Below are 16,497 nucleotides of genomic sequence, written 5' to 3' on the forward strand. Positions count from 1 at the left end.
GTGATTGTGAATGATGTAATCCTGGGTCTGAGTTAAGTTAATGAGTTGGGAACCAATCAGAGATTTCTATGTGTAAATGAATTGTATATAAGGAAGTCATGTACAGTGTATATCTCTCCTTGTGCTGTGATGTTGTTTGTCGAAGGCTATATGTAATTAAAGAATCTGTCTGCTAAGACAAGATATAACTGTATACTGTGGTAAGTTTGTAATATCATCTAGACTGGGGAAAAGACAGTGGTAAAACTGACAATGGCCGGGCATATGCTCAAGTGTCTGTAAAAGGTTCCAGAATGACTGCAGGCTGTGGGAGCAGTTGACTGAAAATACTGTGCAGGAAGAAGCTACTGGAAAGCACTGAAGTTGTGCAACTGATCTGTTGCTGAATTGTGAAGTTAATCTCAACAGATAAACTATAATTATTAGTTAGAGGATGTGGACAGGATCAGCAGAGTGACTGGCACCACTAGAATCTTGCAACAGCAGTAAGACATTTGCTGACACCCTACTTAATCATATTGTTTTATATAATTATTTGCCTATTTTCACTATTTAGTTTCTGAGTAACGTACTATAGTTTGTAAAATTATCCATTTCCAGAGTCTCTAGAATCATGTCAATCTGACTTCAGGTCTGGAAGTGGATTGCTGCTTGCTTTTTGTTTGTAGCAGGAGCTGGATAGAGAAAATGTGTTCTGTGTGTTTTGCTGGATCTCTTGGCATTTTTCAATATGATTGGCAATGGTGTTCCTCTGTATGACTGGGGACTTGGGGCACTGTTTTACAGTGGTTCTTTCCAATGTAGAAAGACTAGCCCTAAAAATGGTGATGGTGGATTCCATTGGCATGTGAGTACTCTGTTTGTCCATGGTTTAAAATTTATACAAACCATGTAGAAAGTTAGGGTGAGGGGGGCGGGTCTGATCTACTGCATGCTCATGACACCCAATTCTATTTCTCCTTTCTGTCTTAAACCAGTGAATTCATTTTGTTTCAAGACCAGTGTGTGTTGTTAACAATAATGGGTGAAAATGCGTGGACTGGATTTTTTTTATTACAAAATCCAAAGATACTCCTAGGAAATTGAGAGACTGATCAGGCAAAAGAGATGGAGTCTGGGTTGACAAGTTTGTTGTCTCATGATGAAATCTCAGGTCTGCAAGATGGATGTATACATGGATTTAGCCTTGAGGTTTAACTTTCAGCCTTCTATAGTGGCAGGAGAGCATTTGCACAGTTATAGCTAGTGCATCATGGTCATCTGTTTTTGATTTTGACTGACCTGCCCATGGTGACACATGCCTCAGTTACATGGCATTCTGTTTAGATTACTGTCATGCTATCTATGTGAGTTTGTTTTGAAATATGCTTGGTGATTTCAAATCATACCAATAGTTGTAGACAAACTTATTTTATATAAGGCGCAGCATTTTACTATGCTAATGGGAATGGATCATCCATGAATTTTGGCCTCCATGAGAGGGTCTGGAACAAAACCCCAGCAGATACCAAGCACTCACAGTAATTTAATGCTTGCAGTCATGGTGATAAAAAGATTGCAGGGAATGAGGCACATCCAAAAAAGATATTTTTCCTGCGTAGAAAAATCCTCAAAAACACATGGTGACATTTGTGGAGCAAAAGACAACTATGCAAAATTCTGGTTTCTCTATTAGTCTTTCTAGTGAAGTATTTTGACTGCCTGTAAACTCTTTTTTACTAAAAAAAACTAAATTATTCAAGAAAACTTACATAGTGATCCTATTTTTAAAAATGTCATTTCTTTTGCATCTACTGGACCACATTGTATAACTATTGCAATAATGTACCCCACCATTTCTTTAATGAGAAGTTTGTCTATCATCCCATTTGGGAGTGCTGCCCTATAACTGTTAATCTTAGCATTGCTTATGGAAGTCAAGTAAAAGCTAAATATGGTTTTCAGGTTTTAAGCACAGCAACATATTTCAAACAATTTAAATTAATTAATGGCAAATAAAACAACTGGGTGCACCTCTCTAAGGATAGCCACAGCTAATTTCAGATATTTAGATTTCATGGTCTTGAAGCATTGACAGTCTCACATAAAGATAAATATAGATACAGTACACTCCGATGATTACAGATGGATGGTAACAGGACTAAAGAGAAAGGTTTTTTGAGAAGATGGCAGAAGTAAAGTTTTCCTTTTTATTTTGGGAAAACTCCATGTATAGTGGAATGTTTTGGACAATTATGGCATCCCTGTTTTCATCAGTCTTCATTTCTTTAAAGTGGAATGAGCCCAAAGAGGCCAACTCCTACCCATTTCCCTTTTCTCACTGTCCCTGATCCACACATCCTTTAAAGTATGTACCATAAGTCATAACCAGACCTTGCTTCTACTTTATAAACTAAAATATTATGCTGAACACTTTAGCCAAGTATGAATAAATAATTTATTGAGCCATTTAAAGAGATTGAAATCTTTGAAGTAGATTCCATGTTCTATATAAGTACAAAGAAAGCTGTATTTTCCCCCAGAAACCCATGGAAATGAAATACTGTTATAATATTTAAAAAATAGTTTTAATATTGAAAATATTTAAAGAAAGGCATCGAACATAAGTGCCACTAATTTTGTGGGTTGTTGAGTGCTTTGAACTTCTATTCCTAAGCATCGCCCCTCTTCCACCACATTAAAGAAGTTCCTAAATCAATCAGTGATATGTCAGGAGAGCTTATTTTTTTAAAGGATCCAAGTGAAATCCCTACTATTAGGCTGCAACATATAAGGCTTAATGATGAATAACTTCTGCTTACATCTCAGCTCTCAAGGGGGGTTACTTTGCTACTAGTATTAGATTTGAACTTTAATTGCCTGTGTTTTACTGCCCTTTCTCCTCAGCCCTTACCATCTTAATTGGCAATAGAAATAACATTTAAGAGAAAATGTAGACTTGTGACTTTAACACGACCACTTTTGTCTTCTCTATGTTCTTTTAAACATCATTGTCCAATGAAGAAGGCAGTGAAGCTTCAGAAGCTTGCATTATGTCGTTTGTAAATTTTGGTTTGTCAATATAGGTCTGGACTCTTATTTTACATTGTTACTTTTAATGTTAAGCTAGTGAGTATGCCATCTTAGTCCTGGAAACTTGCCATGTACATTTCAGATTTGCTCTGTGCTTTTGACTTCCTAGCATAAACCTTGTAAACTGAAATAGAAAACATGGTGTCTCTTGCACACTTAATTTACCAAGAGACCCACTCAAAAGCTCTTGACTGTTGCAATTTACAAGTAGCCCAATAGCTTCATGAATGTAAATAAGAAAACTGGCATATGTTGAAGTAGATTCCTTGAAACACAGCCTCCTTCAAAGCATCTTTCAGGGATGTTCATGAGATTGCCTGCCTATTACTGGGCAGCAAAAGATAAATGGAGGAATAAATTAGATTTTTTTCACCTTTCTCCTCTATCGTGTTCAAAAGTATTTGTATATAAAAAGAACAAAAACAAAAGAGAAATACTTCAGTGACATGGAAAGGGCACTGCCAAATTACTGTTGTCTTAAAATATCTCTACATAAACTCTTCTTGTTTATGTAGTCTGAAATTCCTTATCTTTCATTCTTTATAGAGGTTGTATGTCAATGATTGTTTTTCTTTATCATGCTAGAAATACCTTTTTAATAAAACAATAACTATTTTAAAGATATTTCCATTTCATTCAATTTAACAACACTGTGAATTCTGAATATAAAAGAGATATGAGAGAGTTATGATTTTCAAGGAAATTCTTGTCTTTGGGATTTAGTAGACAGATATAAAAATACAAAGAATGAGCTGCTTAGTTTAGATAAATGTTAAACTGGCATTAGCAAGATAGCAAACATTATATAATATTTCTTATTTTTGCATATATTTTGGTTAATTTATGACAACCCTATCACCATTATTTTACAATGCTAAGAGTTGTGTTTTTGCTATTTAAGTTTGCAAATTTGACTATTATTTTTTTTAAATGAGCTATAATCCAATGTTCTTATTGAAAAACAACCCTACTGGTATTTGTATTATTATTGTCTTTGTATGATTGCAGTGAAGATCATTTTTTTTCCCATTTGTTTAACAACATGAATACATTCCAGTTGATTTGGTGATACCTTGCTGTTACTTAAATAAATAAGCCCTGCTCTAAATGATTTTCACATTTGAACCTAAAATGATTTCTTTGATATTGCTATTCAGCTTAATAAAACTTCTTTCACTTGATTATAAACTGTTGCCTTTTACTAGATGTGATCATTCTCCTTTCCTTTACAACATCTCTGGAGGAGAAATAGCCTTTATGCAAGTCCTCCTCCTCCTTATTTGACAAGACACTGCTTTTCCCCTTCCCACAAAGAGGTAAAGTCCCCTGAGTCTGTAATTGCCAGGAGATGAAGCAATGATGGGGAGTGATCACAGTCAATAGCTTTGATTAACAATAAGGTAGAAAATTAGCAATGCTAGCATTCAACCACCCTGCCTCCTCTTCCCCATATGTCCACCACAGCATGTGCTGTCTGCTTTGCAGAGTGTGTAGAAAAGAACACTTCAGAAGCTGTGAAATCAGAGTGAAGGTGCAACAGAGGGCAAACAGTAAACGGAAGGGGGGATTTAAATGCCAGAAGGAATGTTACTGAAGATATTACAGAAGTTAATTCAATCCATGATGTGGAAGGATGGAGCGCGCTGTCTGCTGTCACTGTTTGCTTTTATGTCATATGTGGATTTCCTTGTCTATGGACATGATTTGATTGAAATGGCAACTATTGTTACTACTGTGAATCCATCAGCAGCTCTGATGTTATTTCCGACAGACTCTGATGACCTAGAGAGGGGAAACGACAACGGAACACCACTTCCCACCTCAGATAATGAGGACAATTCGCTGAGCTACACAGGTAGAGTGCACCTTTCCAAACTACTCCTTCCAGTTTCCCAATTTCATCTGTCATTCCCACCTGTACACAGTTGTATGCAGTTATTTAACCATCTCACAGTTGTTTAAGCATCACTGATGCCATTGTCATCATCATAAACATTGATATTCATCCTAGAAAGTGAAAATATGCTAGTGAACTTGGACTAAGTTTAAACTAGACATCTAAATACTGTTGAAATAGCATCGTTTATTGCCTCTTTGAATGTTTATATCAAACTGAATATGTTTTCTTCACAGTGAGTTGTTTTTAAATGACTATTTATTTCCATCTTTTTAAATTTGTAGAAACAGGATGTATTTTCTTTCTTTCTCAGAACTCTTTAGTACAGGCATGTTAGATCTCCATCATATGAGGTCATATGAAGGGGAGGGAAACAAAAATAATGAAATCATTAACTGTCTAAATGAAGGGGTGGTACATCAGAAATCTTTTTTTCAATTCTTACATTGTTATTAACAATGAACAACATACATTATCCCTACTCTCATCTCAATAATGCAAGTCTCAACTCTGAATTTCTTCCACTGAGATTATTCATGAAGTAAATATGTTAGGGAGCACCAGCAAGAATGGTTGGTACTAATCTTTTAAAAATGAAATGAAAATTGAAATAATATGATTATATTTTCTACCTATACAGTGGTACTCCTAGAAGGAAATCATACTACTTTTTAAAAAATTAAAAGTACACATACTTGCAGAAATTATTTCAATTGCTTAGAGTAGACAAATTTTGACAAAATGTTAAATCCTATGTGGTTTCTAAATGTTGAGAAGAAACCATGAAAATAAATATGTTATTAAATGACAGAAAATGGTAAGGATGTGTTAATCATGAATATCTTTATAATCTATTACAGTTAATGACCTCTTTCTTTACTGGTTATTAACAATCATCTCATTTTAAACAACTGATAGATCATATACATTTGTCCAAATTTTCTTCCCCATTCTCAGAAATATTAACCTATATAAGATAATTAAAATAAATAACATTAATCTGCTTTTTAAAAAGCAAGTAAACAATTCCAAGAAAATGTGGTATATTTCATATTCTTACAAATATTTAAAGTTATAAAGAAATTTTCTACATATCAGAACCAGACATAATGGCCAGTTACTGACTTCTCAAAGAAATGTTGATGTGTTGACAAGCTTGAAGAAAAGTTGACAAAGTATGTGGAAACCTAAAGGATCACTGGTCTGGTGTAATTCTCTTATGAGAAAATGTTACATTCTCATGTTACACAGTTTTGGGACATATAGGGTTGTATCCAGATTTAGTAGTAGTGAGGTTATAGTGGAACATAGAATGTTATACCCTGCACCACTGGAGAATAAATCCATATCTGTTTCCTGCTGATATGCGAGTTAGGGAAAATAATATTGCATGCTGATGATTATTGTTCCTTTCATCCCCCTCCCCCCTCCCAGTAATATGAGGAAAAAATTCAGAGATCAATCCAATAGACTAGAGCAGCAGTTTTAATTTGCTTTATTCAACCATTCAGAAGTGGGGGTGCTCCCTTGTATGGGATACAAGGACAAAAACAAGAATCAGTAACTCCCACTTCTTCATTTCGCTTCAAGTTGAAAGCATCCCACCCTAATGCATGTCTTTAACCTGTAGTCTGATATTGGTCAGCCTTTATACGACCGGGAATGAAGGTTACTGCACCAGACTGCCAAAGTCTCAGGCTTAACAGAGCAAATATAATGCCCAATGGCCTTAAAAACAGACCTCCAGCCCAGTCCTTGGTTCTCATGAGCCAAGGAATCATCTTAAAGATTCCAAATTCACCAAAATCATTCCTTTGTGTATTCATAATCTATGTAAATCCTATTCTGCACTTTCTAACATTAACTGGAGGAGGCAAAAAGGTTTAGCTTCTTGCCTCAACCTAACCATCTGAGGTCTGGAACAAAAACCTCAAAGAGAAATGCCCTAAATAACTCACTATTCATAAAACATGCCCAGATGATAAATAATATAACCCAGCTCCTTGTTCTGCACTAATCTTATTTCTCTGATGATTCCTTGAAAGCTTTATCTAATTACTATGGAGCCTATCTGTGCACTAGACCTGTTTTAGCTGTTACACAAATCTGACTGCCTAGCCTACAGCATCTCCAGACCATGGATATCTTGCAAAATGCAGATTTTGACTTTCGTCTACCAGAGATTGTTCTCACTGAGATGTATTACCACCATATGTACAGCCCTCTCCTCTAATTCGGTAAGTCAGGAAGTAATGCTTCCCATCCCATCCATCTATGGCCTCTCCATTCAAAGATGGCTCTTGTGCTCAGGCCCAAATGTAGTCTAAATGGCATTGTTTTTGTCCATCAAGGTGCCCAATAGGCTTGGGCCCTAATCAGTTTGAACGAAAAAGATTTGTAATATTTGGTGCACCATTTTATATCATCTCTGAAAACAGACCGGTGAGAAGGGAGCCGAAAAGCCTGGCAAGATCGATTAAGGGGGCCAGATTTTATCGGTTCCTGAAGAGGAAGGGGTTAAATCTGCAATATACTTGAGGCAGGGATCTGCCACATCTTTTCTTCTTCCCCTAGAAGCAGCAATGTCCTCCCAAGCTTAAGGGAAGAAGCTAAAGGGTGACTCAAAGCTCAGAGCCACCCTAAAGAAAAGCACATCCATCCAAGGGATGCTTTCTTTTCTCTCCCAAGACCCAAAACACAGCCAGCCAGTCACTCAGTCAAACTTTCAATTCCCAGTCCCACCAAATAAAAAAAATCAAGAAAATAAAGGAAAATCAAAAAGATTCAATTCTAGAAGCCAAGCCAAGCCAAAACCTAAATCACCAGAGCTGTGAGCAACAAGGCAAGGCAGCACCTCTTAGAGCCAGGATGCAACTGAGCATGATGGAAGCATCATGGAATTCTATTACTCTGATTGGCCCAATGGGCAGGGCTCTTGGAGAAACCCCATATGAGCACACAGCAGCCTCTCCATGTGCTGCATGCTCCTGAATAGAAGGGAAGATGCCCTGTCTGGCATCCATGTGGCCAATTTGGGCAAAAAAACATGGTGTCTGAGCCCTTGCCATTATGGCTACCCAGTAAGGTTGATGAAGCAGAAGGGAAACAACTAAAACGGATCCATGCACAAGTCTAATGATTAAGTGCCATTCTGCCACATGAAATACACAAGATATGGTGCACAATGCTCAATGTACAATACAAAACTGTAATACACAGCATATTATGCATAATGTGCAATGCATAACTAACAATTAATGTGTTATGCATCACCATATAGAAAGACAGAGGAACATGTTTCTGCAACCCATTGCTTGATGGCAACTTTTTGGCCCTGCATTTCTGTATAGATGCATAATATGCCCCAATGAATGCCAGCCACTCAATGTTTTAGGGTGCAGTTCTTATACAAGTCATGGAGAAATCAAAAGTGACTGGCTGCTTTTGTAATATCTACCTCAAATGGAGAGATAAGGAAAGTAGTTAGATAGGAAATAATAAATAGAAATCCTTATGGCTTTCATACAGTAACAGCCTCAAGATTCTCAAATAATCTATACCCCTTTAAATTTTATCAAGATGATGTCTATGAGATAAATTAATGTTACATTCTGTATCTGTATCATTTTATATAATTGTTATTTTAGAAAGAGAAAAGGAGAAATAAGTATAACATATTACAAGTAATTAGCCAAGTAGAGTAATAGCTTTTGTTGACTGCTGTTGAATTGGCGTTCTTTAGAAAGTATGAGACTGTTCGACATACCATATCACCTTTCTTCAATATATTGCTCAATGCCTGCAAAGTAATTTCAAAAATTGTATTGTGCTTTGTTACTGAGGTGTTCTTATAGTTTTTTTAAAAAATAAGGCAACACATTTCCTGTTTAACTTACCATGACATAAATATTGGGGAATCATTTAACAGTTCACTGAGTATGGCTCATGTTACACTGTTGTATAAGATGACTTGTTAAATTCGCAGCACAGCTAAACATTTTCAGATAAGGTTCACTACTTCTTATTAGAACAGTTTTTGCAATCTTTATTAGAGGCACTTTTCAGTAGAAACTTCCAAAGTATGGCATAATTTGGATAAGATTACTTATCATTACTTGACTTTTAAGTGCACCATACCACAGAGGTTTTCTTTTTGTAAAAAGAAAATGGATGAATTTCTTAAATATATGTCAGTATTGTCAATGTGCTGGCATGAGAGCAAAATAACACTGTCATCAACCAAATGAAGGACTAAACTAATATACAGATTTAGCTATTGGCGTAAAACTGTGGTCATAAATTAAAGGAACAATAACAAATTGGCATGTTCAAGGATTAATTATCTGTCTGCAATTGTAATTTAAAGTGTACCTAAACATAGCCTACTTTTTGTTATGGATGACTTATTTGCAAAAAATAGCATGGAATAATCATAAGGAGTCAAACACGTGGTATCAATCAAAATGGCCAGTTTCTTAGAAAACTAAGTTCTAATTAATTTCATTAATTGAACTATATCTGGGGAAAATGAAATTTAACTGTTGCCAGAAATTGATCAGTGCCTTCTACACAAAGATCTCACAAAATTTTAGACCTATAGTGAGTCCATATCAGGATTAATCTTTTTTTATATACAATATAACATTATTACAGTTTTTTAAAAAATAGCAATATTCTCAAAATACATAATAAGCAGCTTCAGCTAGCTACACAGTTGTATTGGAAGTGAAGAATTAACCATTTATGTGTTTCCCACACATAGCATTAGCAATCGTATGTGACTGTGGTCAAGCTTTCCCCCTCATATGCTAACTTTGTAGATATGAAGAGGACTCTCCCACTGTAAGAGAGAGTTAAAGCATGAATTATTCTTGTATTCTGCAGAGGTTGTTGTGTGCCTTCAAGTCATTTTTGATTTATGGTGGATCTAAGACAAATCTATCATGGGGTATTCTTGGAAAGATTCATTCAGAGGGAGTATGCCCTTGCCTTCTTCTATGGCTGGAAGAGTATGACTTACCCAAGTTCACCCAGTGGGTTTCAGAGCAAAGGAGGGAATCAGAATCTGGTCTCTGCAATCATAGTCTTATGGCCAAGCCACAACACCATTTATACTGGCACTCATTCTGTAGACATACAATCTTGTAATCGGATCGAATAAGGTACATTTCATTCCCTGCCAGAATTTTAGAGAAAGAAGTCCCAAGAGTAAATAGAAGAAGAATGTTAAGGTGATTGAAAAAATAAAATCCTTCATTTGAATGAGATTTGTTCAATGCAGTCTACTACTCTACTTACACTATGAATTCAGTCTTATTCAGTTGTCCAGGGATTGGATTGCATTGTTAATCTCATCAAACACTTTAAAGTGAAATAGAAATAAGTGCAACAGACACAAACAATAAAAAGTGTAGGTTTGAACTGAAGAAAAGTTGTCTTTGAAGATAGAATCTTACCGAGTAGTAGGGGAGGCCTGCTGAAGACCTGGCATTGCATTTGCAACTTGTATCAATAGTAAGACACTGTGAATCGCTTGTTTGCTATGTGCAGGAATTTTGAAATAGTTGTTCATGTGTGTGATTTTTTTTTGTTATAAAAGTTGTGTTGACTTCCCCCAAAAAAGCAATGTTTAATGAGATAGATGGAATTCTTCAAACACATTGTAGTACATTCAGTCTTATTAGAACCCTGATAGTCAACCATGGCAGAGCATTAAAAGAGTTCCAGCTGAATTACTGAATTCTTGGATACAATTGCGTAGATAAAGAATTATACAAGCAACTGAACAGAATTTAAAAGATGCTAAACACTGGATAACTGTTCAGTTACTAAAACTAGCTGAACAATTCAGTGAAGTATGGGAAAGAGGGAATGTTCCCAAGGAGTGAAAGGACAACATTATTGACAACTTGCCAAAGAGGATGCAGTTACAGATGAGAACAATTGGAGGGGAGTTTACCTGCTCCTTGTAGTTGGGAGCCTTCTGTAGAATTATTGTCTGAAGAATACGCAAATGTAGCACTATGGGAGCAGGGGGGGGGGTGGTTGACTTTTGGCCTGATGGGTCATGTGACAATCAGTCACGCTTAGAATTTTTAGGAAAAAGTGCATAGAATTGCCATTCTTGCTCTTTGCAGATTTAGTGACAACCACAACAGAATTAGTTACCTCTATGGCCCCAGATTATATGCATTTATCTTATGTTCCCTTGGGGAGAGATGGTGGTATAGAAATAAAGTTGATAATAATAATAATAATAATAATAATAATAATAATAATAATAATAATGTATGTTCTTCTGCTGAAAGTTGTCTGAATCATCCATTGTTTGATGTTTATGTTTTTTTTAAAAAACATTTTGACTTCGCCTAAATTTAGTTTCTGATATTCAAAAAACAACTTTTGGTTATAAATCTATTTTTCAGCTAGAACAATCAAGATGGGATATACACAGAAAAACAAACACAATTGTCGACAATCAATAGCACATTTGAAAATTCATATTGGAGATCTTCTGCAATTGTTGGAATCACAGACACCTTAAAGGGCCAGACTCCAAAGTGGCTTCAAAACAGAATTTATTAAAACAAAAGAAAAAGGACGCAGAGGTACTTAAATACAGTGCCACTGGTCAAAACTCAAGAAACAAACCAGACCTGGTCCAAAAAGGTTAACAGAAATATAATCCAGGTTAACTGGATGCAAAAGAAATGAATCAAACAAAGCACTCTTAAGCAAAACAAAAGCACAGTACACAAATGGTTAAGAAAAAGGAGGGGCAGCAGGAAGAGAAGCATCGTCAGCCAAAGTCCAGGGTTAAAGTGGGAGAAATCTGAAACAGCGCTGCTCCAGTGTCAGCAAAAGCAGTGTCTTTAGCCAAACTGGTCCAGGTCTAAGAAGGGAGAAGTCCACATTCACGAGAAGCCACTCCGGGTCAGTAACATGCAAACGATCAGGAAATCCAAACTGCAGATCCCAAACCAACACCGAGCACGAAACAGGCAGCAGTAAGTCCACAAGAATCCTTTCCAACACACAGCACCCAACACACAAACACTCATCAATACCTTGCCTTCTGCAAGGACCCATCACCCCTGAACCCACTATTATTTACAAATCCTCCGCAGATGCTCCCAGCTCTTCATGTGAATTCCCTTGTCCTTCCCTCCAAGTCTTCCAACTCCTGTCAAGACTTAGGTTGCCCCAAGACTCAGTTGGATCCCCTGATTGCCAATCTTCACCCCTAGAGAATCCCATAAAGGTATCGCTAGTTGTTGGCTTCTCACAAATAGCTTACACTTCTCTTATCTTAGTCCAATCCATGGTGTCTCCTTCTTCTCCTTCACTCCTTGATCCATCATCCCCAGAGAACCCCATAAAGGTATCACTAGTTGTTGGCTCCTCACAAATAGCTTGCACTTATCTTAACTTAGTCCAATCCATGGTGACTCCTTCTTCTCCTTCACTCATTGACCCATCATCCCCAGAGAATCCCTCAAATGACACCTCATCTGTAGGTGCTGTAAATATGTCCCGCATACTCTTTCTCTGCTGCTCATCATCAGATTCCTGCTCCCGAGTAACCCTTTTTCCCCTTCTGGCACCCATACTACTGTTTGTAACATTGCTCACAGGCTCTACTACAACAGCAATGGTATACAGATGTAGAGGGAAGGTTTCCATAAAATGTTTGAGCATGATTTAGTTCATTTTTGCAATCTGAGCCAGGCCTGCCTTGCTTTTCAGTCCCTGATGAAAATAAATAGTGCTGGACTGGACCAGCATGCTTTAAGACAGTTTCCTATGTTCCTATATCATGAGAGGACTGAGGTTTAACCAGAACATTTGATACATAAAATAGTAAATGCCATCACAACAAGAAACCCAGAGCTCACCTGAGTGGATAAAAATGGGTGCTACCTAGAAGCTGTCTTACATGTTTTGAAGTGATTAAAGTAATATATGTCACTTTCTTTACCTCCCACCCCTCCCCACAACACACATACCTTAAACCCATTAATTGCAAAGTCTCAATTTTCTAACATTGCTACTTTATAAGTGTTTGTGTGGACTGGACCAAATTGATTCTGGAAAGATTTTGAAAAAAAATCCATCCTTGACTAGGACCCCATTCTTTAAGGCCAGTGGTTGAGTTCCAAAAACCAACTTTACAAATTCTAGTTGGATACCATTTCCTTCCTCCTAAAACATCTCTCTGTGCTACAGGCAGAGAAGGCAGTTTTTGTTTTTGTGTTAATGGTACCCTTTACCACAAATCGCATCCCACATGCAAAATTTACTACAACCCTTTAGATAAATTTTTCCAGGGACTTGGGAGAGTGAGGTGACTTGAAGTGGTAATTATGTACAATCTGGAAGCTCTTTTGTGTTATTTTTCTTGTAACTTATAAATGTATGTTTTTACATATTTCCTGTATATATATATAAAAAATACCCCTTCATTTCTGAGTGAGATGCATGCATTCATCTGAATTGGCTATTAGAGAAATGGTAATGATGGTTTGAGCTTGTAAAATTGCATAATCCCATCAATATCTATGGCACTTTCAGAGTACAAGAGCTGGATTTAGGGAAGAAGAGAGAGAAAGGGGGAGAATGGCAGCAGGATAAACACCATACTACACAAGTCCATTACATGAGCTTACAAAAAGAGATAACGGATATCAAATTGCATGGATAAGCAGAAAATCTGACAATAGTTACAGATGGTTTTTCAGAAAATGCTGGAAGACAGCAGCTGAAAATGAGTTGTATTCTGAGACTGGTTCATTGTAATCTACAGTGCACAATGCTCCTCTTATAATTCAACATCTGGATAAACATTTCTTAGGTTTGAATATGCATCCCTGGGGCACATAAACAAGAAGGAAACTGTGCAATCAGCCTATGGGGGAGTTTTTGTCATTTTAGTGGGATCTTCACATTGTCTCCAAAGAAAGATTTACCAAAGTACAGGTGTGTAAGATTAGCTTCCACATATTGTTAACAGCTGTACAGTATGAATGACAACTTTGCTTCAGTACTTCATTGTGGAATGCTGGGCTCCAGAGTTGCCAGAAGCTTTATAAACAGAAGATGCTTTGAGTTTAAAATAAAATAGCATCCATTCTAAAGCATATTAATTACAGGGTTTACCATCTGTGCTGATCACATCTTGGAACTGAGAGGCACTCCATGAGTGTACTAATAGATATATTTTGATTGTGCTCAAGGGATAGAGGATTTTCTATTAGGACCAAAATATATTTTTAAATATATTCCACATTTCCTCTCATTTAACTTAAAATATTTCAATAACTGCATTCCTCCACATTCTGTGCTTTATTGCTTGTGAAATACGGAGGGATTCCTTTTTCTTTTGGTTGGAAAGGAAATATTTTCATATTATTCATATATATTTAAAGAGAGGAAGGTTGTACTTTCCTTGGGCTCGGAGAACTCAGGCCAGGACCCTAATAGAACATAGCCAGCCTGTAGAAAGAACAGAATTGGTGCATATATTGGTTTTTTAAAAAAAAAATCCTAGTATGTTCCAAAATTTATTAATTCATTCCTAAAGTTAGTCCTTCAGTAAAATAATTCAAATTACAGTGGGTTAGACCAATACAATGTAGAGTTAAGTTCCGTTGAAACCACTGAGAAAATTTAATCATGAATCGTAGAATCATGAGATTGGAAGAAACTACAAGGTCTATCCAGTCATCTGTCATGCAGGAATGTGCAATCAATGCACGCTTGGCATATGACTATCCAGACTCCTCCAAAAAAAGGAGCAGTACACTGTGAGACAGTATATTCCTCTATCAAAACGTTGTTACAGTCAGAAAGTTCTTTCTATTGTTTTGGTGGAATTTCTTGTCCTGCATTTTGAATCTATTGTTCTGTGTCCTGGTCTCCAGGGCAGTATAAAAACAAGCTTGTTTCATCTTCAAAATTACATCCTTTCAGCTGATTAAACATGACCACAATATCCCTTCTCAACCTTTTCTTCTCCAGGTTAAACATAAAAAGTAAATTTTATTACTTTGACCCAAGAAGTACCAAAGCTACAATTCTATGTGCACTGACATAGAAATAAGAAAAAATGAATACAATATAGTTTGCAGCTAGATAAGCACACATGGCATGTGGTGGTATTTGTGGGGGCCAATCTTCTCAATGATACATAGATAATGAGGCAGCAGGACACCTGGATTACTCTCAGTAGGTAACATAATTTTTACAGGGATTGTTTTTTGATTGATCAGAGCTGTATATATCACTGGGAAAAGGAGAAAAATGAAATTTCTCATACCTAATTAAAAATAATTTGGGAAATTCTGCAAGAAGCCTGAGCAGGTACAACGTGCTATTGCAACATCCATACAAATTCAGAGGAAGAATCGCAGCAAAATATTATCATCCTAATTTGATATTTAAATTTGAATAAGTGTAGATTTCTATGTACCATATACATGCAAAATAATTGTTTGACTAATTTACTGAAGATCTTATACAGTAATTAATTTCTTAGATTTTTTTTAAAAAAATCATAGTTTTTTTAATACAACAAGTGATGACACCACAAGGCTTGTCACAGAATGATATTGCTTTTCTGATGTTGCTGTTGGGACTTTAAGACACTTCTGAGATACAACAGGCTAAGGCAAACTTATAACTGGGGTTTTCTTTTGGGGCAAGATTTGTTCAGAAATGGTTTGCCTTTCTCTGACAAGGGACAAGTCTGAGGCTGACTTTTCCCTAAAGGAAATTAAAATGTATCACACTGGAATCTATATGAAGTCACTGAACAGTGTAAAATCCAATTTTTTGTTGACAGTGATTTTCCCAATTCTTTGATTTCATTTCTACTTGGAAAGATATACTGCATTATAAATATTATAGTTTTTGGACTGGTGTTTGTAGGCAATATTTTTCTTGCTGAAAACAACATCAAAGCCACTAGACAGATGACTTCTTAGTAATTCAGATCTAGACAGCGGAGGCAGTAAAACTGCAATGGAAGATTCAGAAATTGCTATCAAAAGATTAAAGAGGTACACCATAAACCACCAACTCAGATAAACTAATTCAATAAGCCTTCACCAAGTTAATGCTTACTGTTTTTTTTACAATATATTTGAGATCTATTTGAGTTAGCAGATTGTCAGAGCATACGTTTCCACCAACATACTTATGTCAGTCATCTAGAGTCAGATGCTGCTCTTTCTGCTTTACTTCTTTCCAGAAATCAGTTTTGTGCATATCTATCCAATGGCTATAGCAGTGCCACAGAGTTTTTCTTTGAGTTTTTGAGAAAAAAGGAAACAGCCTTAATTTCCAGGATTAAACTGCTGTGTTTTCCTTTAGTGCTCAAGTAAAGGCAGAAGGCATCCAGGTGCACCACTGTAGCCAATCAGGAGCTGTGGTTATTGAGGTTCATTGTGGAGAGCCTTGAGTGCTATTGCGGACTTAGAGCAAAGGCATTGCAGAAGGAAGGACAGGATATCACCTTTTGCAATGCCTGA

The 16,497-nt window shown here is 36.4% G+C and overlaps 1 protein-coding gene across 2 annotated transcripts in view; it reads left to right on the top strand.

Annotated features, from left to right (window-relative positions):
- The window catches only part of ROBO1 (roundabout guidance receptor 1), a 777,293-nt gene that overhangs the window by 341,723 nt on the left and 419,073 nt on the right, over positions 1–16,497 (top strand). For both annotated transcript variants that reach the window (XM_067466684.1, XM_060770536.2), the window contains exon 3: positions 4,844–4,927. In XM_067466684.1, the coding sequence (XP_067322785.1) occupies positions 4,844–4,927 (84 nt within the window). The remainder of the gene's footprint in view (positions 1–4,843; positions 4,928–16,497) is intronic.

Source organism: Anolis sagrei, chromosome 3, assembly GCF_037176765.1.
Source record: "Anolis sagrei isolate rAnoSag1 chromosome 3, rAnoSag1.mat, whole genome shotgun sequence".
Lineage (NCBI taxonomy): Eukaryota > Metazoa > Chordata > Lepidosauria > Squamata > Dactyloidae > Anolis > Anolis sagrei.